The sequence below is a fragment of a genome (assembly GCF_019968985.1).
Source record: "MAG: Porospora cf. gigantea B chromosome Unknown PgB_NODE_459_length_17523_cov_131.607, whole genome shotgun sequence".
In the NCBI taxonomy this organism is placed as follows: domain Eukaryota; phylum Apicomplexa; class Conoidasida; order Eugregarinorida; family Porosporidae; genus Porospora; species Porospora cf. gigantea B.
This window is the reverse complement of record NW_027179031.1, coordinates 1-17,523: the sequence shown is the minus strand read 5'-3', so window position 1 is coordinate 17,523 and position 17,523 is coordinate 1. Positions and strand designations below refer to the sequence as shown.

Genomic DNA, 17,523 nt, shown 5'->3' with positions numbered 1-17,523 from the left:
ACTCAAACTCCTGCTACGGAGGAGACTACGCATGCTGGGGATGTCTCAACTCCAGGGCAGCCCATAGTTACCCGACCTGTGGACGTTATTTCGTCCTCTACCGAGATGCAAGCGACGTCGTACTACTCTGGGGAGGAGACCTCAACGGGATCTGTGACTCATACAGATGCATCGGATTCCACAGACGTCGACGGCGGAAGCGGTTTTGTCACTCCCATTGCGTCTGCTGGCGCTGCTGCCGCTGTGCTCGCAGCTGGCATGGGAGGAGTCCTATACATGAAGAAGCCTTCTGTGAACGTCGACGAGGACATATTGGAAGACATGGACGTACCGGAGGATGTTTTTGAGAGAGAAGTCATGCAGGAAGTCGATATGGATATGTTCCTTTGATGAGTAAAGACGACAATGACCAATCACGTTAATAATGACCATATGGATATGTTGATAATCATATGGGTTCCTTTGATTTGATAATGCCCATATGGGTATGTTGATAATAACCGACAATGATATCGTGACCACAGGAAGTTTATATGGATATGTTCCTTGAAACAAAAACCGGTCACACAAAAGGAACAAACCAGCGACATAACGACCAATGACATAATGACTCACACCCAATCTACAGATTCATTGAACTCAGTGTACATACACGGGGCGTCTTTATCAAAATAAAGGACATTGCTGTTAAGGCGGTGGGCGTGACCTCGTCCGACCGTTTTGTCTCAATATTCCCTCTTTTCCTCGTCGAAAGCCGCACCACAACATGGGCGTCTCAAAGGGAAAGAAGGCTAACGCGGACAACGTCAACTCCATGTTGCAGCTCGTGATGAAGAGCGGAAAGGTGGTTCTCGGCTACAAGCAGTGCCTTCGCGCCCTAAGAGAGGGTAACGCCAAGCTGGTCCTCTTCTCGTCGAACTGCCCCGCCCTACGCCGTTCGGAGATCGAGTACTACTCACTGTTGGCCAAGGTCGGCGTGCACCCCTACAAGGGTGACAACAATGAGATGGGTTCCGCCTGCGGCAAGCTCTTCAGAGTATCCTGCATGGCTGTTACGGACACCGGCGACTCTGACATCGTGAAGAGCTTCGAATGATGTGCATTTCCCTGAACTCCTGTGTTTGTGAAGCCATGACCGTGTATCTGTTTCTCAGTTCGATTTACAAGATTTCGTCACTGAAATACCATATCCAGAAGCCTCGAATACCAGTTTGATTGCAAATGTACTAGAATTAGAAAGGATCACCATGTCTTTCGGCAGTCAGAAGGCCGACTCCACCCCACGAAGATCACACTTAGTCAGATGTGTTGAAAGTCACAACCCACGGACGCGAAAACCCACACTTAGCTACATCTGTTGGTAACCCAGAAAGCAGTTCATCACTCACAAGCCTAGATAGACGACGGGAAAAGCATGACTCTGCACGGACGACCGAAGGAGTTGGGGTGGATAGGCACCTTGAAGCGAGCCAGAACCGTGCCCTTGTTGCCGTGGACGTTGGAAACCTTGCCCCATTTGACATGCATCTTAGTCACCCCAGTGCGCTTGCTCTTGGTCTTGTAGACATACGCGACCTTCTTTCCAACATAGAACTGGGCCTCCTCAGTGCCAGTGACATCCTCCATAGAGACACGGACGTACCTCGGCTCCTGGATGTGCTTGGAGCGCTTGTAGCCGAGCACTCGTCCGCGAACGTACAACCTGTTCTTCTCTGAGTTGCCGACCTCAGCACCGAACTTATCCTGGCGGGCCTTCCTTAGGACGCGTCGAGTGGCTCTGAAACTGCTAACCATGGTGAACCTGTTGACCGCCACAAATCAGGCATTTTCAGAGACAGAACGGATCATTGATTATCAATCACGACGAGAGCGAAACTGCTTGGCGCTTCTCCCGATGGCTTCAGACACCTGCACTACCTCGTAAGGTACACATTGAGCACGGGTGTAATTGATCTTTCGCTGGATTGGGGGGAGCTGCTCATATGACTCCGGCAGCGTGCGCTGCGCGGCGATACTCTTGTTGACGTCCAGAATGTAGCTCTTTTTCGGGGTAATGGGCAGGGAACCTAGAGGGAGGTTGAACTGGCGTTTTGGGGCAGCCTCGAACTTCTTGGAAACTGCGGGGTGACCGAGGTCCATCCCCTCGGGCAGAATCAAGGTATGGATGACGCGTGACTCCTTTCCAGCCAGAATCTCCTTTAGAACGGCTGGAGCTTCGGTTTCGATGTCAAGCACAGCCATTGGGGTCTTGTTGATGTTCCAATGTTTATTCCGACCAAGGTACAAACGTGAAGCCAGGTGCTGACGGTCGTTTTGGAACCTGGGAATGGTCAATTGTTGCGTATGACCATGCGCCTACCTCATAGTTGCCGTTATTCGCGAATGGCACCTGCACACCTGCTTCGCTCATCTGTTGTTGTCTCCAAACAGTCAGTATTGGGTCAGCACTATGTACCACGACAGGAGCTGAGCAAATTATCACTTTCGTTGATGTCCCTTTCGTCTAGAATCGTTTCCCATAGAGACACTCTGCCATCAGAGGTCTACGACTGCAAGGCGGGTTCCCAGTCGGGTCCTGTGGCGATATGTTCATGTCGCAGTTCTCAGACGTCCAGCGGCCGCAACAAAACCTTGTCGACGTCCTCCTTTTTGTCATCCTCGTCGAATCGTTCAAGCTGCAATCCTACGTATCACGAGTTCATAATACCAGGGAGAGCTTGTCCAGCGCCTCGGACTGGTCCCCACACTGATACAGCGGCTGGTCCCCACATGGAAACAGCGGCTGGTCCCCACACTGATACGGCGGCACTCATCAAGGAGGCGATGCTGCGAGAGCGAATCGCAGCTCATGAAGAGAGCCTTGACGACTTGTACGCCAGAGCGACAAGGACCCGTGGACGGCTAGAGCGGTACGTGGACCGCTAGAGTGGCACACGGACGGCTAGAGCGGTAAAACGCACATGTCTATTATGTTCCAGTGGTGTTTTTGTAACATCCAGTTACATGTTGTTTCGTGTTTTTTGTGAGTAACCTCCAGTTACATCGATTTTAAATGAACCTAGTCACATGAGGCAAATCTCGCGAGGCACAACGACAAGCGACGTCGAATCATGCGCATCTCCACGTGATTCAGCACCAGCGTCTCCCCCCGATCTTGCGGCCGGTGCCCGACAGCGGTTCGAGTCCCTTCGGAGAGAGGCAGAAACGTGGATGCCCTTTCTGAGGCAGAAGCATTTCGAGAAGGAGGTCCCCGTTCTGGCTTCTACCGACGAGTCACAGGTTCGCTCATGGTTGAACGCTGCAGAAATATTTTTCAAAAAGCACGCCGTCCCTCCCCGGCTGCGCCCCTTCCTCATTGAGACTAGGGCCGAGGCGGAGGCGGGGGCCTCCTGGTCACAGTTGGTACGGGACGGGGCCAAGAACAGCGAGCTTCTGTGGAGCTCTACTAAACACCTATTTCTGGAGCAGCATACACAAGATGACCGATGGGGGCTCTCATCATTGTTGTCGGGGTCTAGCATTCGCTCAAATGTGGACATGGTTCCTGACAAAATCCGGTGCTGCACTAAGTGCTGCATTCGCTGCTGCTCGCTAGGGTGCTTTATGTTGACGGGATGTGTTCGATGGTGCTGTTGTGAATAAGGGACTCACACGACGGAAGTTGCTCAGAAGGACAAGGATGCTGATCCCTTTGACTTGTAGGCGAGGTCGACATTCAGGCTACACAGTCATCGTACTTGACTCCACAGCCAAGATGTTTGAGCTTTCGGAGGTGCACGACTGGTGTGAGCCATTAGAAGGTTTCGTCACGTCTTCGCGGTAGCAGATTTTGAGGTACGTACACCGATACGTTAGGAACAAGGGAAGGCCCACCACAGGTGCGAGAACCAATGCTGCGAACCAGGCATTCATTCCGTAGTGCGTGACGGGAATGGTGGCCACCAGCGTAAAAAGTCCCGTGATCGTGGCTGCTAGTCCCGTTAATCGCCCTAGGTACTCTGGGGGGAAAATGAAGTTCGTCCAGATGCTCTTGGCGTTGAAGAAGTATCCTCCCATGAGGCAGTTCGCCGACGCAGCGACGTAGTCGTACGGTTCAGAGCCGAAGCTGAAAAGGAAAGACAACAAGAAGCCTACGCTCACGACATTAAGCATGATAGTAATATCTGTGAGCCGGCCCACGTAGCCCCAAAAAAACGTGCTCAGAAGGGAGGCCACGTAGAAAAACCCGTAGAAATTGGCCACGCCCTCTCCTCCCCAAACGAGCATGGTGTTAACCAGCGTGGCATGAGAGAAGAAGGTAACGCACTGCCAAAGCATGCATGCGATCCACTCGGGAGTGCGGAGGTACTTCCGGGTCGTCGGGGAACAGACATCGCCTATCCGTGCTTTACGATACTCATTACCGAATCGTTCAGCGTCTATCTGAGCACGCGTGAGACTAGGGAGTGAGATACAGTAGAGGACGCTGTGTCACAGACATTCAATGACCTACCCTATGGGAATGATGAAGATCCAGTAGGCCACAGTGACTTGCGTAAAATTGTAGCCAGTGGCTTTTCCGATCTCGTACAGGACAGCGTAAACTAAGGAGGTTGCGTATTGAACGGCCATGACGAACGTCATTGCTAGGTTTTCGTTCTCTTGAAAATCTGCCCCAATGGAAAGAGCGGGATACCCCGTGAAGTAGGCGCATAGTCCCATGAAAGCGAAACCTACGAACATCCCAGCAGAGTTGTTCGAGAAAGCAATCAGTGGCAGACAAACCCACATCATGAGTTGTCCCACAATGCCAGTCCACTGAGGCCCGAGAATGTCGAAGAAGGTTCCCGCGAAGACGCCTGTGGAGAAATCGCACGCGCTCACGATCGCCAGGCCCATGGAAAACGCCTGGTCTTGAGCTTCGCACAGCATTCCTGACACGGGGTCAGGAACAGAGTCTTCGGGGCATAACCAGGCGAACTTTCCTGAGTCGCGCATAAACCGCACCATCGGAATCCACCCCGCATGCAACACATTCGTGAAAAGCAACGCAAGGGAATATATGGCAATCCTCCAGTACTTGTTAGACAGGGCGTTGAATCCCATGGTGAGCGATTTTCGCTAATACTGCATAACGTAGTGGGCAGCTAACGGTTTTATCGAAAATATGAGCTGGGACTCTTTGCTGACGGCCAATGGCGATCTCTACTACAGGACTACCGACGCACTGGCTCCTTTGGTGCAAAAGGACGTGTACGAAGGAGGCTTCCACGTGTGGGAGGCCTCGGTGGACCTTGTACGGTTTTTGGACTCCTCTCGCCGGCCTGCAGGCCGCGTTCTGGAGTTAGGAGCCGGTCACGGGCTGCCTGGACTCTGGTTTGTATTGAATACAGAGGCAGACGTCACTTTCCAGGATCTCAACCGGGAATGCTTAGAGAAGGGAGTGGAGCTCAATGCTCGCAAAACCCTGGCAATGAACAACGGTGAGCTACTTGTACTTGCTAACGAGGGAGGGGTCTAGGTGCAGCATGTAGCCACGATGCGATTCCCGTCCTGCATGGCGCAGGCTGAAAAACTTGGCCGTCTCCCGTGACTCGTTCCGCCTCCGCTTGGCTTGCTTGGCGACCTTGGCCGCCTCGTACTCGCTGATGAACCGCGCCTCCGACGGCATGCCGGCTAAAGCGTCCTCGGCGCGCCTCTCCCGCAGGTTGGATTTGTCGCGCTGGCGTTTCACGATCAGTTTAGATAGGGGCATCTTGGTCCGTTTTAGTGCTGCGAGGCCCATGGCATGCTCGCGGTCCCGTTGGAACTTCTTCTTGGACGACTTGTCGCCCTCAGTGCGGACCAAGTCGTAAATGTCCTTGACAATACCGGTGAATTCCTGCTTCATCTCGCTGGTCTGCGTCTGGACTTTGGGGGACTTTGGAGCGGGCTTGGGAGTAGGCTTCGGAGCGGATTTGGGCTCCTTCGGAGGCGGAGAGGACGGGACGGACTTTCGTTTGGGCGCCACAGGTTGTGCCTTTAGCTTATCGAGAACTCCCAGAACGGAGCGCATATGCAGGTTTATTGCAGTTGAAATGCGCAGTTGATATGTTCCAGATTTGTCCTCGGAGGTCAGAGTGCACACAGTGACTGGGCATTGGGAGGACACATCCCTCGTTGATGGCTGCTTCGACGTCATCCTGGCTGGGGAGTGTTTGTACAGAGTCGAGAACTACCCCTTACTGGTCAGCATCCTTGAGAGGCACCTGACTGCGGACGGCAGAGCTTTATTCGCCACTAAAAGGTTTTACTTCGGACTGACCGGCGGCACCGACGACTTCGAGGATTTTCTTCGCGAAGGAGGGCAGTTCGTCTCAGAGGTAGTCCATACTGTGGAGGACGGAGTGTCGACGATCCGAGACATCATTGAAGTACGCAGAAAATGAGTATCGATGAGCCGTTCCCAGCTTGGGAGTTCGAGATTTCTGTGCTACCGTCTAGTCCGCAAGAAATGAGTTTACTCAATTCACATTGTACACGCTCGCGAGTCGTGGTCTGGCCGGGGATTCCCTTTCCAGCGGGCACGCTGGAGGTGGAAACTGCCACCGAACTGAGTCGGCACCAGCTCCAACACTCTGTGGTAGTTGCAGCTGTTGATCCGGGCGACGGTGTGTGCCACGAAGTCCGGCGACGTATTCATCAGGCCCTCCCAGAGCACCTTGACGGTGCGCTTGGACAAACGATCGAGACAGTCGTTGCGGCGTGATGGCTTTGCGTCCGAGCAGTCTCGGTCAAAGGCGGACCCAGGCACCGCGAGGCCGAAGAGGAAGACTTCAGCTGCCTGCTCAGCTCGGTTCAACCGGAGCAGTCCAAGAATTAGGGTGTTGAGCGCTCTGACGTCCGGCAACAGACCGCTTCGAATCATATTCCGGAACACTTCCACCGCGTCGTCCGGCAAATTGTTCGCTATGGAGGCCGACATCAGGCACGTGTGCACGTGCTCGTTCACAACGAAGTTGTAGTGTTCCGGGATCTCCTTGACCAGTTGGAAAGCGCGATCCATCATGCCTATCCGTCCGAATAGCTTTATAAGAATGGAGAGCGTGAAGTTCGAAGGCGGGATCTGATTCTCCTGCATTTTTCTGAAGAGCCGTTCACACAGCTTGACATCTCCCACGCGCACACAGCCGTCCAGCAGAGAGTTGAAGAGGATGCCATCCGGCTTGAATCCGCGAGTACGCATCACATCCAACAGCTCCAGCGCACGTGGCATGTTTCGCCCAATGCAATAGCCCTTGATGATCGTGGAGTAGGTGATCATGTCGGCCTCCACACCGGCTTGCTGCATGTCCTCCAGTACGAGCGCAGCGTGATCCATAGCCCCCACGCGAGCGCAGGCGTTTATTACTCCGTTGTAGGTCACGGTGTTAAGGGGAATGCCTTCCTGTATCATTTCATTGTAAAACTTCAGAGCTAGGTCCAGTCTTCGGTGCTGAGCACACCCCTTAATCAACGTTGAATAGACGACAGTGTTCTTGATTCCTACACGGCGTGCCTCGTCGAAGACCACCTGAGCGTCTTCCAAGCGTGAGTTGCTGACGTAGGTATCCAGCAGACATCCATACAGGAATTCGTTTCCTACATGGTCATCGGACGCGCGACGGAAAACAGATTCACACGCGGAAATCTCTTTTGATTTGGAAAGGGCCTTCATAAGCTGAACTGTGGAGTTCACATCTAACCGGCAGCTGTTGCGAGAGGCAAAGGCAGCGGCCACTCGAACAAGGTCCTCGCGAGAACCTGCTCCGATAGCGACGTCAACGATCACCTCAAAGAGCACACTCAGCGAGGTAGACATACACCCTTTCAGATGGATATCACAGAACGCACCTAACCCCGTTTTGGAGCATTCCATGGCAACTTCGCTTATATTCTTTCGTAGAACATAGAGACCCAGGAAGCTTTTCTGACGCATGTTGGAGGCCAGGACGGCCGCAGCCTCGTAAGAGCCGTGGACCAGCATAGACTTCACCGCATTGCCTAGGAAGGGAAGGGTTCTCGGTACGTATGTCGCACTGCCCTGGTAGTCTCGACTGGAATTGCGTCATCAAACAGCGTAAATTGACACGATGTCAATATCAAAGAAAGGATACTCACGACAGCAACGAAAGACTCAGTTGCAACAAGATGTCCGAATCTAAAGACCCAGACTGCTGCAACACTTGCTCGAAGGAGTCGTCGGACCCGCCGAGGCCGCCGAGAATGTAGTCAGCCAGGATTTCGACGTCAGGCGTTCCGTCCGTGACTGTGGTGGACGTAGAGTGGACGGAGTAGCGGCGGTCGACTCCCAAATCAAAGTTGTCCTCGAACCGTGGGTACTCAGGTAGCAGGCTGTCTTCGAAAACCAAGGCAGACACAGTCTTCTTTGCTGTCAAGATCTCAGCCTTGGGTTCCACCTCTGAGTCGGCGAACGGGTTCGGCATAACACCTGTGAGATGTGGCACGTATTCAAAGATATTGAAATATACTACATCGTTAGTCTCTCATAAATTTTGGCCAGCGGCGAAACAACGGCTGCAGCGCGTAGCCGACACTAGCACTCGACCCTGCCCCCGCCAGGCGAAGTTGCCTCGTGAGTCACATGCCAGGTCATTTGTAGCGTGGTTTTGGTCATTTTCAGTCGCAAATGTTGACCACACCTCGGGACGAGGAGACGACCGCCAACCGTATGGCATCGATGATCGCCCGTGGTTGGGGCTTGTCCGGTGAAACCTGCAGCAAGTGCGGAGTGGTGCCCTTAGTCCTGAATTCCGCCGATCCGTTGGTTCAGGCCGCATGCGTAGCCTGCGACGAAATCGGGAGTGAACCATCGTTGGATGCCTTCAAAGAGCAGAACAGCTTCCCCGAGCTTCATAGGCAGCGTGCTGTGAGTCGGCTGGCGAGCTCCATGTGCTGGAGAGCGACCAACTCCGCGCTGCTGGGTCCGACTCCCTTTCCTGCCTGCGACATTCCCGAGACACGTAGAGGCGTCCTGGGCGAGGCGACGTATCAGTCTTGCTACTCGGCTCTCGCCCGGCGATTGGAAAGTCAGGCAATGAGTCTTTCTGGTAATGGAAATGAGTGAGTGCCCGAAGCAACGGTACACAGCGATGACATGCGCACTGTGGTGTGTGACATGAAACTTGTCTGTGACACACTCCGTTCTCTGTCGGCTTTATATTGAAGTGAAGTATTTCGAACAGAGACGTGTAAATTTTGACATGGTACAGATGAATGTTTTGGCATAGCGATCGACACGTCGTTTTGTGCGATGTACTATATGTTCAGTCCTGCTGTGGCATAACTGGGTTTACGCGATCATTTGGTTCTCGACTTCTTCTCTGTGTTTAAGCTCTGGCTCATCTGATATAACCTCGACGTCTTCCTTGTGTTTAAGCTCTGGCTCTTCTGATATAACCTCTACGGGGCAGTCGTCAGCGCTGAGCTTGAAGACGACGGGGTCTAAGGGTTCCAGCTGTGACGGGGATTCGAGATTTCCGGCGGCGATTGGCACTATTTGACCGCTGGGAGTAATCTGTGTGCGGGTGAAGGCTGCTGCTCACGTTGAAAGCCCCAGGGAATGGGAGAAAGAAGGTTCCGCTGGCGGGAAGAGCCCTGTAGCGGTCAGCGTCGTCCACGAGTGTAAAGTGGAGGCGTCGCTGTTGTAGCAGGATAACGTGCCAACGACTCCTGGACGTCTCCATAAAGGGGTAGTTCTCCCAGGAGCCTGACAGCTCATTCAGGTACCTTAGTGTCGGACGTAGCCAACCTGGAGCCTCAAGGCGCAGCAGAAATCCGCAGGTGAACACGCTGTCACCTTCGTCTACGCACCCATCACGAACGGACCATAGGGAGCACAATTCGCAAGGCAACTCGTAGCTGCCGTCACAGGGGCCCACATCACATTCCCCAGTGGCCGCGTCCTTGAGTCGAAGCGACATCTGCCTGGTGGTCTGCTGCGGCAACACGATAAGGAAGACTCGGTCTCCTAGAATGGGGTCCACAAAGGCCAGAGGAGTCACAACTGACTGGCAGTCAGCGGACTCAGCATACGTGTACTCCGCAAGAACTTCGGTCCAGAGGTTGTTTCGCCCTGCGTTCCTCTTGAAAATGGGGATCGAAAATATGATGACCACGTGTCCCTGACTTAAAACCCGTGCCTCGTCACGCAGTTTGCGGTAGCAGCTCGAAAGAAGCCGAGCGGACACGGAACGGACCTCATCCCTCCAGATGGCTGTGGACTCCTTGCACGAGCATGTGCTCTCGGCCTCGTCCATCAGCTCACGATAGGTGATCTCCCCTTGGGTAAAGTCGGACTCTGAGCGTCGATTTGCTTCCATGGTTTCTAATCTTTTTCGCAATTCCGAACACTATATTACTAGGCAGATTTCAAACGACTGTTTTAAAGATAACATGGTCACTTGTCGGAGACGATTCGTCTAATACTTGCTCGGCGAGACTCGTTGGGGCACCGTTTCGCTGCCGTTTTGACACGCTCACTGAACTCTTCTCTTCCCATATCGTCAACCGAAACCTGCTCGTATCCTCCTTCCAGAAGCGCGCAGCGAACAGTCTCTGCCTTTGTGGCCAGATGGAACACGCCAACGGAGCTTTTAGTCTCGAAAGCGGTTAGCTCGCGGGCTAACCTTCGCACTTGTGCCGGCAATGCACGCCTGACTCCGCCGAGGGAGAACTCGCTACTCCACGTGATAAACGTGACTTCCATCAATGGCAACCGACGAGACGCGGCGCGGGGCTTTGAGGGACGGGGTGCGCGTGGTGCCGTTTCGAAAGCAGTCAGTCGCCTTTCAAGGGTCTCTACACTCAGTTCGAGTTGCTCCACTCGTTTTGACAGAAGCCTTATGAGTTCCTTTTCCGTTGAAACCATTTTACAGTCTGTTACAATGGCAGACGGTCTTGTGGGTGTGCTTCCAACACTACGCGCTTGGATGAGCTCGTCATTGGACAACTCGGATATCTCGCTGGAAAGAGGTTCGCAGCTCTCCATATTTTGAAAATTGTGGCACAAAAAAATGCACGTACTGTGGGGAAATAGTTACTACTACCGCACAGTGAGCCCCGACAGCCTCAAACCTCGTTCTGCTCGGTACCGCCGATACTTTTCGTCGAACATGGCGGAACACAGCAAGCCCAAGACCAAGATCCCCACCACGCTTCTCGCTCCCCACACGGTGGCCTCGATGCGGTGGAATGTTGGCGTTAGAAGCGCGCTGAGGAGGTTGCCGCAGACTTGCAGGATGGTGGTGCAGGCCGTCACGGACAGAAAGGGGAACGCAGCCTCAACGGCCATTTCGATGCTCAAAGATTGGATCGGGCCAACAAAGAACCCTAACACAAGCACCAAAACAGCTGAAGGAAAATGTAGGTTGTACTCGAGCTTACAACAGCTTACCTAGCGACCCAGGGCAGTCCACGAGGTTGGTACGGAAGAAGAAGCCAGTGATAGAGACAGGCAGAACTGGGTGCAGTGATGGCCAGGTCATAAACGATGCTATGGCGGCTGAGGCGGCTAAGCATACGGTCAAAGTGGCCTTCATTGACCCGGTATGGCTGATAGAACACACGACGATAGATCCGAGAAGATTCGTAACAACGAATCCAGCGCCCAGCGCACCGACGTAGCGAGAAGCCACGCCGCGTGCCTCAAGAAATGTGGCCCTAATCATCATAGCCCCACCGCCTCACATGTCTGAACTGAAGAGGTTGAGCACGCTCTCGCTCACCGAAAAAACTGCAAGCTGGAACCAATAATACACACACCGGCAAGGCCCTCACCATGCTCCACAAGGCCCAATTGGTGGAAGCAGGACGGGCACCTAGCAATCCTTCGCGAAGCCCGTCGGGGCTGCACTTGACCACCCCTGATCCGCTGGGGAATATTGCAGTACGAAACCTCGTCAAGATGTCTAGTTGGTCCTGCCAAAGGGACGAAAGGGTTGGCCAGATCGTAGCCCTGCCAACAGGATCTGGGATAAACGCGAGACACAGTGCTAGGCCGAGCACGCATCCCCCAGCGTCCATCTGCATGGCGGTGTCCATCGACATCCACGTCACTCGGACATACGCCACCGCGATGCCAAGAGCGTTCGCGTTGACGCCAACACTCGTGGCCAACAAGCGCTCCCCGTCAGGAAACCACCAATACGAAACCTCAGCGGGTGAATTCGTGAAGAATCCTTGAGCGACGCCGCAGACAACCTGGCCTACTAACAGTAGAGGCAGGGACGTACTTCCCAGAACCTTTATCGCCGCTCCCACACTCTGCACCGCGGCGCCTGCGCAGAGCGAACCCCGTATTCCGAAGAACGAGATCAACGACGATACTGCGAAGGCGGACAAGCAGTAAGCAACAAAGTAGGCTTGCACGAGCTTGGCAATGGCTTGCTGCGATCCTAAGTGCTGTCGGGCCTGTCGGCCGTACGGTGAGTGAGCGAAGCAGATGCAATTGTTCAGCATCGACGAGAACCCGACGACGAGCAGCACCCTCCAGCGGTTTCCAGGTACAGCGACTGGGAGGTTGCTCTGGTGTGAAGGCTCATTCATCCAGACTAAAATCCACTAATGTTCGAAAGTCCTGGAGATTAATTCGTGATCTTATTAAATTGTCATGGTTGCGAGGAAAAGCCAGCGCTTACGCGGATCGCTCCCTCCGGAGACTGTTATGTTACGCAACCGGCGTTCTCCAACCACCATTGCGGCCGCACGTTCAGCCGCCGCCAATCGGTGGCCACTGGACGTGGACCTCACAGGCTCCGACGTATCCCTGGAGATCATCCAGTGGGGGCTCTCGTCCGAATCCGCCTTACGGCGGGGATCCCAGAAGTTGCTGCAGGCTTTGTGCAGCAAATCAGATCTGGAGACGGTGTGTTTCGTAGGCGATCCCAATGTGGAACAGCGTCACATCACTGCCTTTTTCCGTTTCTTTGCCCGGCAATTCTACTCTGTGATTCGAAAACGGACCTTCCTGTCAGGAGGCAGACTCCGAGAGGTGGTGCTTCAGGATATTGATTTCGATTTGGTGGAGGATGACTGTGAGCGGATGGTTGGTATCTGATTAGGTTTCGAGCTCATTTTTCTGCGGACGCGGCGCTTGCAGGCCCTACGAGTGGTGAATCCTCGAAGTGGGAGTCTAGGGGTTCCAGTGATTCAGACCTCTCCTGGACCCGGGACTTCTTCACAAACATGTCCATTCCCAGCCATGTTCACTTCGTATTGCGGGGTTTTGACTTCGACGGAGAGGAATTCGTCTCTCTCTGTGAGTTTCTCTTTCAGGATGACGCCGACGTCCAAGTCCTGGATCTCAGCGGAAACTCCAACCTGCAGATCACTTCTCAGCTGGAAGACATTACCTGGCCCTCCTCTTTGCATTCAGTGTCTCTCGGTGACTCCCGACTGACACCCAGCGTGTTGCTTTCGGCGCCCCTCGAAGCCCTCAGACGACTCGACCTGAGCCACTGCCGTATCACTCCTTCCGAGTGGGCGGAGCTGTTCTCGCAGCGCCGGCGGTGTGTGCACTCAACCATCCGGCTTGCGCGTCTGGATATCTCGCACACCAACATGGGTGACGACGAGCTTCGTAAAATGTTGGCTTCACCGCTGCTGGACGATCTGGAGTGGCTGTCGTTGGCCCACACGACCGTAACGGCCGAGGGACTCATGGTGGCAACCCAGGCACTACCTCACAGCCTCGTAGTCATCAACTTCGCCGGAATTCCTCTTTCTTCCAAGCATGTTAGCATTACTTGCGCTTTAGTCGGGATCACAGGGCCCTTCGACGAAACTGGTTGCCGCCACTTGGAAGCGCAGCCTCCGACGCCGACGCCTACCTGGCATTGCTTAACAGATCCCGAATTCAAGAGCGGAGGTGTCTGCGCTATGCGACTATCCGTCCCGCCGACTACGGCCGAATTCGAGGAACTCTGCCAGCTGCTCTCAGGGATACCTACACTGAATCACCTGTGCTTCGAAGGCGTAACGTGAGCGGCGCTCGCTTCCGATACAGTCCTGCCCAGGAGGAGTGCCATTCGGACATCCTGTCGAAGTACACAAGCACCGGTGTGTGGCACCTCTTGACCCACGAGGGTTTGCGGCGCGACACCTCTTGCGGTTTATCGCCCAGAAGTTTAGATACGAAGCGTCTGTCCATGTATGTGTCGCTCTCACCACCCTTGACGCCCAGTGCGGGTTTAGATCACGGGCTTACATTGGAGTCCTATCGTGTCGGCGAGAGGTCGGTGTCAGCGACCAAGAAGGAGTTGCTTTTTGTGTGCTCGACGCTGTTCCGGGTCCTGCTTACACAATGCTGTGTGAACGGACTAACGGTGAGACTGCTGCACACCTTCCATGTAGGCACAGGCGCTTCTTGAAGGCAACGTACCATCCCTGCTTGCTGGTCTGGAGGTACTCAGAATGCCGGACTCAGTGGTCAACCTAACCATCCTCCGCAAGCTGCAAGAGCTGCGATCAGATTCGACTCTACCGCCTGTAGTACGCTACCTGCTAGATGTCACCATGGAGGAGCTCCCCCAGCGCTCGATAGGGCTCAAATTCCAGATGTTGGGCCGCTTGGACTTTCAAGACTCCCTCTACGGCTCTGGAGCCTTCTTCGATGGGGGGGCAGGGTGCCTAGCGTCGTCGCCGCAGGAACTACGGGACCTCTGGGAGGAGCGGCACCGCCCCGCCCTGCCTGTCAACGCCAGAGAGGAAGGCCGCGCCCTGGTAGAGGAGCAGACATCAGTCTTCGGCGTGCTCCCGAATGCGCCACGGATGGAAAGGACGCCAGCAGCTTCACAGGTATGTGCTGCAGTGCGGAGCTCCTTTGACCGGTGTCGATGTCGGGAGACCATTGTAGTGACAATCACCGAGGACAGCTGTCTTCGAGACCTCCTGGACCCGATAACACACATCTGTCGCAACACCAGTGAACAGGACACGGCGCTAAAGATTCGGTGGGCCTGCAACCGGCGATGCATTCAGTGACTACGTTGAATCCGTGATGTCCAGGCCAGGGCCCAACACGGAGGACCTCGCGCAGAAGTGCCACGGGTTCGTCAAGCTGGGAGAAGTTCGGCAGGGCAAGGCGCGACACAAAGCTCTGCTGTATAAACTTATCTGCGACGCGCTGAAATTGGATTGTAGCGTTCATCGAGTGAGTTCATAAGCGGGGGCTCACGTAGAACGATGCCTCGGTGTGGAACATCGTGAGTGTCCGAGACGAACGGCACCTAACCCGACTGTGGGTCGTGTCGTGGACAAGCCGGAAGGTGCCCGTCCAGCTGTCGTCTTTAAAGGAGGATCCCTCCTCTGTGGTGGAGCTTGACGAGGCTTTCACGTTCCACAGCCTCATTGGCAAAGGTTCGTTTGGCGAGGTCTGGAAGGTAGAGGCCAAACGAGGTGCAAATAATCTGCGGATGCTGGAGCCTTCTGAACAGCAGTTCTACGCCTTGAAGCTCGCTTCCATCGAGGACGAGGACGTTCCCATCGAGGCTGATCTATTGCAGAAACACCGGCACAAGTGCGTGGTCCCGCTGATCGCTGTTTTCGTAGGCCAACAAGTGGAAGTGCAGCGAAACCGACAGAAGTCGAAACAGATGTTCATGTGCCTTCTGATGACTTTGGCAACCGGTAACCTTGAAACCCAACTACTAAAGGTTTCTTCGGAAAGGCTGACACCTCAACAAGCGCGGATAATTCTGTTGGACACTTCCCGAGGTATGGCCTATTTGCACACCCCCAGTCGATCCCAGGAGCATCTCCTCCACCGAGATCTCAAGCCAGCCAACATTCTGCTGGACCACTCGTCAGGCCCCCTGTGGCGTGCTCAGATCGCAGACTTCGGGGTCTCGACGCTGCGCAAGGAAAACGGCATGACCGACATGACTATGGGGCCTGGGACAGATGGCTACATTGCACCTGAGCAGCAGACGACGGTATATTCACGCCCAGCTGACGTCTGGTCCTTCGGAGTTGTAGTATCACGTCTCATCGGATGGGAGCATTGGAAGGACCTGACTGGCCTCGGGCTGCAAAGATTCGTTCGCGCTTGCCAAGAAGACGCCTATCTGAAGGAGTTAGCAGTTCGATGCCTCTCGCCAGATCCTCTGTTCCGGCCGTCCTTCAAGGACGTTCAAGGTATGTTGTGGCTCGATCTCCTGCGATCAGAATTCGAGGCGGCGGTGACACGTCTATGTTCGCGTAAAGGTCATACGTTGCGTGCCGTTTCCCGCCGTGACCTCTCGCCCGGAAAGGAGAACACCAGTGATTGTTTTTTCTTCCAATGATGACTGATTCGACTCACAGAACGCTTAGCAGACCCTATCCAGCAGACTCAATCCCCAACAGAGTTCCCCACACGTAAAGAAGGTACTGTGGGGTAGCTTCGTCAGCATGCGTCAGTTTTTACCTAATATAGTTCTAATGACCGGGCTTCTCTGTCGAATGAGTGAGACCTTTATAATAGCCCTCCTCTTTTTGCAAGCCGTCATGGCTTATGAGTTGGGCGCTCCCAACTGTAACTTCGCCCTTTCAAAAAGAGGCTTGAGCAATGCTCACTGCAAGTCTCTTTGCGAAGGTGTGGAGTTTGGAGAGGCTACCCCTCATGAGTTCTCCCGTGAGTGCTCATTCGAGTACTATGATGCCCATGGAGTTGCTTCGTCCAACACGTGTGTTGGCAATACATCCATTGCGTCGAGGGCTTACACTAGATTGTCGGATGTCCGTTCTTTCGCCGAATGCCAGGATCTCTGCCGACAGCAGGACGACTGCGCCTGGGTCATGGCTCGCTCCAAAGGCGACACTCTGTCATGCGAATATGTGAGTTCTCTCTGTCCACTGTTGCCTAACACTGCTTCCAGTTGCGTGCTGTTGACATGCAGGCGGCATTGTCTGAGTCTAGCCGACAGTGTGACCTGGAGGAGGTCCAAAACCACCCTACGTCACCCATTCTTTGCCCAGACATGGCCGGTAAGTTTCTCCATTGGGTAGCTTCGTTCTCATTCTCTTGCAGTTGATTGCCTTTTTTCAAGTGACGATGTAGTTTCTGGACCTCGCCACTGCACAGACATGATCTCGTTTGATGATCACCTCTGCGCTTCTTTACACAACGAGGCATCACCCTTATTTAACCTGGAGGTGGCGTCTGGCCCCACGGATCAACCAGCTAAGTACCTCGAGACTGAAGAGTTGGAGGACACTACAGCAGACGCCGGATGTCAGAACAAGTGCGATCACGATTGCGGTTGCAATTGTGGCTGTGATTGCAGTTGCGATTGTGACTGCGATTGCGATGAGACAACTCAACCCGTCAGCACGACGGAGAGACCCACTACATCAGAGGACCCAACTGACACCACATCTGGCGAAATCTCCTCAGGTGACGAGAGCACCTCTGCTCCCACCACTGCGGACCCATAACCGATGACAGCACGATCGAGAGCACCTCTGCTCCTACCACTGCTGGACCCATCTCTGATGACAGCACGATCGAGAGCACCTCTGCTCCTG

General features: G+C 54.2%; 14 protein-coding genes across 22 annotated transcripts; 6 read left to right on the top strand and 8 right to left on the bottom strand.

Annotated features, from left to right (window-relative positions):
- Positions 1-105: 105 nt before the first annotated feature.
- On the top strand, positions 106-390 carry KVP17_002966 (uncharacterized protein; the record flags this gene model as incomplete). Its single annotated transcript, XM_068519750.1, has 1 exon — positions 106-390. One exon carries the CDS (start codon positions 106-108, stop codon positions 388-390), a length of 285 nt encoding a protein of 94 aa, XP_068373983.1.
- Positions 391-766: 376 nt separating this feature from the next.
- KVP17_002964 (uncharacterized protein) lies at positions 767-1,096 on the top strand (the record flags this gene model as incomplete). Its single annotated transcript, XM_068519746.1, has 1 exon — positions 767-1,096. The coding sequence occupies one exon, from the start codon at positions 767-769 to the stop codon at positions 1,094-1,096; it is 330 nt and encodes a 109-aa protein (XP_068373980.1).
- Positions 1,097-1,392: 296 nt separating this feature from the next.
- On the bottom strand, positions 1,393-1,794 carry KVP17_002968 (uncharacterized protein; the record flags this gene model as incomplete). The annotated part of the gene is made up of 1 exon (XM_068519752.1): positions 1,393-1,794. The coding sequence occupies one exon, from the start codon at positions 1,792-1,794 to the stop codon at positions 1,393-1,395; it is 402 nt and encodes a 133-aa protein (XP_068373985.1).
- A 60-nt stretch (positions 1,795-1,854) lies between these two features.
- On the bottom strand, positions 1,855-2,364 carry KVP17_002959 (uncharacterized protein; the record flags this gene model as incomplete). 2 transcript variants are annotated; one of them, XM_068519740.1, is made up of 2 exons in its annotated part: positions 1,855-2,320; positions 2,360-2,364. In XM_068519740.1, the coding sequence occupies 2 exons, from the start codon at positions 2,362-2,364 to the stop codon at positions 1,855-1,857; spliced, it is 471 nt and encodes a 156-aa protein (XP_068373974.1). The 2 variants fall into 2 exon arrangements, with proteins under 2 accessions (XP_068373974.1, XP_068373973.1); XM_068519739.1 differs by lacking the exon at positions 2,360-2,364 and having other exon boundaries at positions 1,855-2,241.
- Positions 2,365-3,066: 702 nt separating this feature from the next.
- On the top strand, positions 3,067-3,642 carry KVP17_005281 (uncharacterized protein; the record flags this gene model as incomplete). The annotated part of the gene is made up of 1 exon (XM_068515086.1): positions 3,067-3,642. One exon carries the CDS (start codon positions 3,067-3,069, stop codon positions 3,640-3,642), a length of 576 nt encoding a protein of 191 aa, XP_068373988.1.
- Positions 3,643-3,720: 78 nt separating this feature from the next.
- Positions 3,721-5,085, bottom strand: KVP17_002963 (uncharacterized protein; the record flags this gene model as incomplete). The annotated part of the gene is made up of 2 exons (XM_068519745.1): positions 3,721-4,465; positions 4,493-5,085. 2 exons carry the CDS (start codon positions 5,083-5,085, stop codon positions 3,721-3,723), a joined length of 1,338 nt encoding a protein of 445 aa, XP_068373979.1.
- A 382-nt stretch (positions 5,086-5,467) lies between these two features.
- KVP17_002967 (uncharacterized protein) lies at positions 5,468-6,034 on the bottom strand (the record flags this gene model as incomplete). Its single annotated transcript, XM_068519751.1, has 1 exon — positions 5,468-6,034. The coding sequence occupies one exon, from the start codon at positions 6,032-6,034 to the stop codon at positions 5,468-5,470; it is 567 nt and encodes a 188-aa protein (XP_068373984.1).
- A 453-nt stretch (positions 6,035-6,487) lies between these two features.
- KVP17_002961 (uncharacterized protein) lies at positions 6,488-8,444 on the bottom strand (the record flags this gene model as incomplete). Its single annotated transcript, XM_068519743.1, has 2 exons — positions 6,488-8,054; positions 8,119-8,444. The coding sequence occupies 2 exons, from the start codon at positions 8,442-8,444 to the stop codon at positions 6,488-6,490; spliced, it is 1,893 nt and encodes a 630-aa protein (XP_068373977.1).
- A 203-nt stretch (positions 8,445-8,647) lies between these two features.
- On the top strand, positions 8,648-9,085 carry KVP17_002962 (uncharacterized protein; the record flags this gene model as incomplete). Its single annotated transcript, XM_068519744.1, has 1 exon — positions 8,648-9,085. The coding sequence occupies one exon, from the start codon at positions 8,648-8,650 to the stop codon at positions 9,083-9,085; it is 438 nt and encodes a 145-aa protein (XP_068373978.1).
- A 225-nt stretch (positions 9,086-9,310) lies between these two features.
- On the bottom strand, positions 9,311-10,340 carry KVP17_002960 (uncharacterized protein; the record flags this gene model as incomplete). 2 transcript variants are annotated; one of them, XM_068519741.1, is made up of 2 exons in its annotated part: positions 9,311-9,535; positions 9,564-10,340. In XM_068519741.1, the coding sequence occupies 2 exons, from the start codon at positions 10,338-10,340 to the stop codon at positions 9,311-9,313; spliced, it is 1,002 nt and encodes a 333-aa protein (XP_068373975.1). The 2 variants fall into 2 exon arrangements, with proteins under 2 accessions (XP_068373975.1, XP_068373976.1); XM_068519742.1 differs by having other exon boundaries at positions 9,435-10,340.
- A 77-nt stretch (positions 10,341-10,417) lies between these two features.
- On the bottom strand, positions 10,418-11,311 carry KVP17_002969 (uncharacterized protein; the record flags this gene model as incomplete). 2 transcript variants are annotated; one of them, XM_068519753.1, is made up of 2 exons in its annotated part: positions 10,418-10,982; positions 11,067-11,311. In XM_068519753.1, 2 exons carry the CDS (start codon positions 11,309-11,311, stop codon positions 10,418-10,420), a joined length of 810 nt encoding a protein of 269 aa, XP_068373986.1. The 2 variants fall into 2 exon arrangements, with proteins under 2 accessions (XP_068373986.1, XP_068373987.1); XM_068519754.1 differs by lacking the exon at positions 11,067-11,311 and having other exon boundaries at positions 10,418-11,008.
- A 391-nt stretch (positions 11,312-11,702) lies between these two features.
- On the bottom strand, positions 11,703-12,477 carry KVP17_002957 (uncharacterized protein; the record flags this gene model as incomplete). The annotated part of the gene is made up of 2 exons (XM_068519733.1): positions 11,703-11,759; positions 11,797-12,477. The coding sequence occupies 2 exons, from the start codon at positions 12,475-12,477 to the stop codon at positions 11,703-11,705; spliced, it is 738 nt and encodes a 245-aa protein (XP_068373967.1).
- A 151-nt stretch (positions 12,478-12,628) lies between these two features.
- On the top strand, positions 12,629-16,301 carry KVP17_002958 (uncharacterized protein; the record flags this gene model as incomplete). 5 transcript variants are annotated; one of them, XM_068519734.1, is made up of 7 exons in its annotated part: positions 12,629-13,052; positions 13,080-13,142; positions 13,172-13,997; positions 14,024-14,342; positions 14,371-14,969; positions 14,998-15,169; positions 15,198-16,301. In XM_068519734.1, the coding sequence occupies 7 exons, from the start codon at positions 12,629-12,631 to the stop codon at positions 16,299-16,301; spliced, it is 3,507 nt and encodes a 1,168-aa protein (XP_068373968.1). The 5 variants fall into 5 exon arrangements, with proteins under 5 accessions (XP_068373968.1, XP_068373970.1, XP_068373972.1 ...); XM_068519736.1 differs by lacking the exons at positions 13,080-13,142; positions 13,172-13,997; positions 14,024-14,342; ... (1 more) ...; positions 14,998-15,169; positions 15,198-16,301 and having other exon boundaries at positions 12,629-13,075; XM_068519738.1 differs by lacking the exons at positions 12,629-13,052; positions 13,080-13,142; positions 14,024-14,342; ... (1 more) ...; positions 14,998-15,169; positions 15,198-16,301 and having other exon boundaries at positions 13,204-14,001.
- A 136-nt stretch (positions 16,302-16,437) lies between these two features.
- KVP17_002965 (uncharacterized protein) lies at positions 16,438-17,433 on the top strand (the record flags this gene model as incomplete). Of its 2 annotated transcripts, XM_068519747.1 has the most annotated exons (3): positions 16,438-16,833; positions 16,875-16,983; positions 17,027-17,433. In XM_068519747.1, the coding sequence occupies 3 exons, from the start codon at positions 16,438-16,440 to the stop codon at positions 17,431-17,433; spliced, it is 912 nt and encodes a 303-aa protein (XP_068373981.1). The 2 variants fall into 2 exon arrangements, with proteins under 2 accessions (XP_068373981.1, XP_068373982.1); XM_068519748.1 differs by lacking the exon at positions 16,438-16,833 and having other exon boundaries at positions 16,890-16,983.
- Between the last annotated feature and the right edge of the window lie 90 nt (positions 17,434-17,523).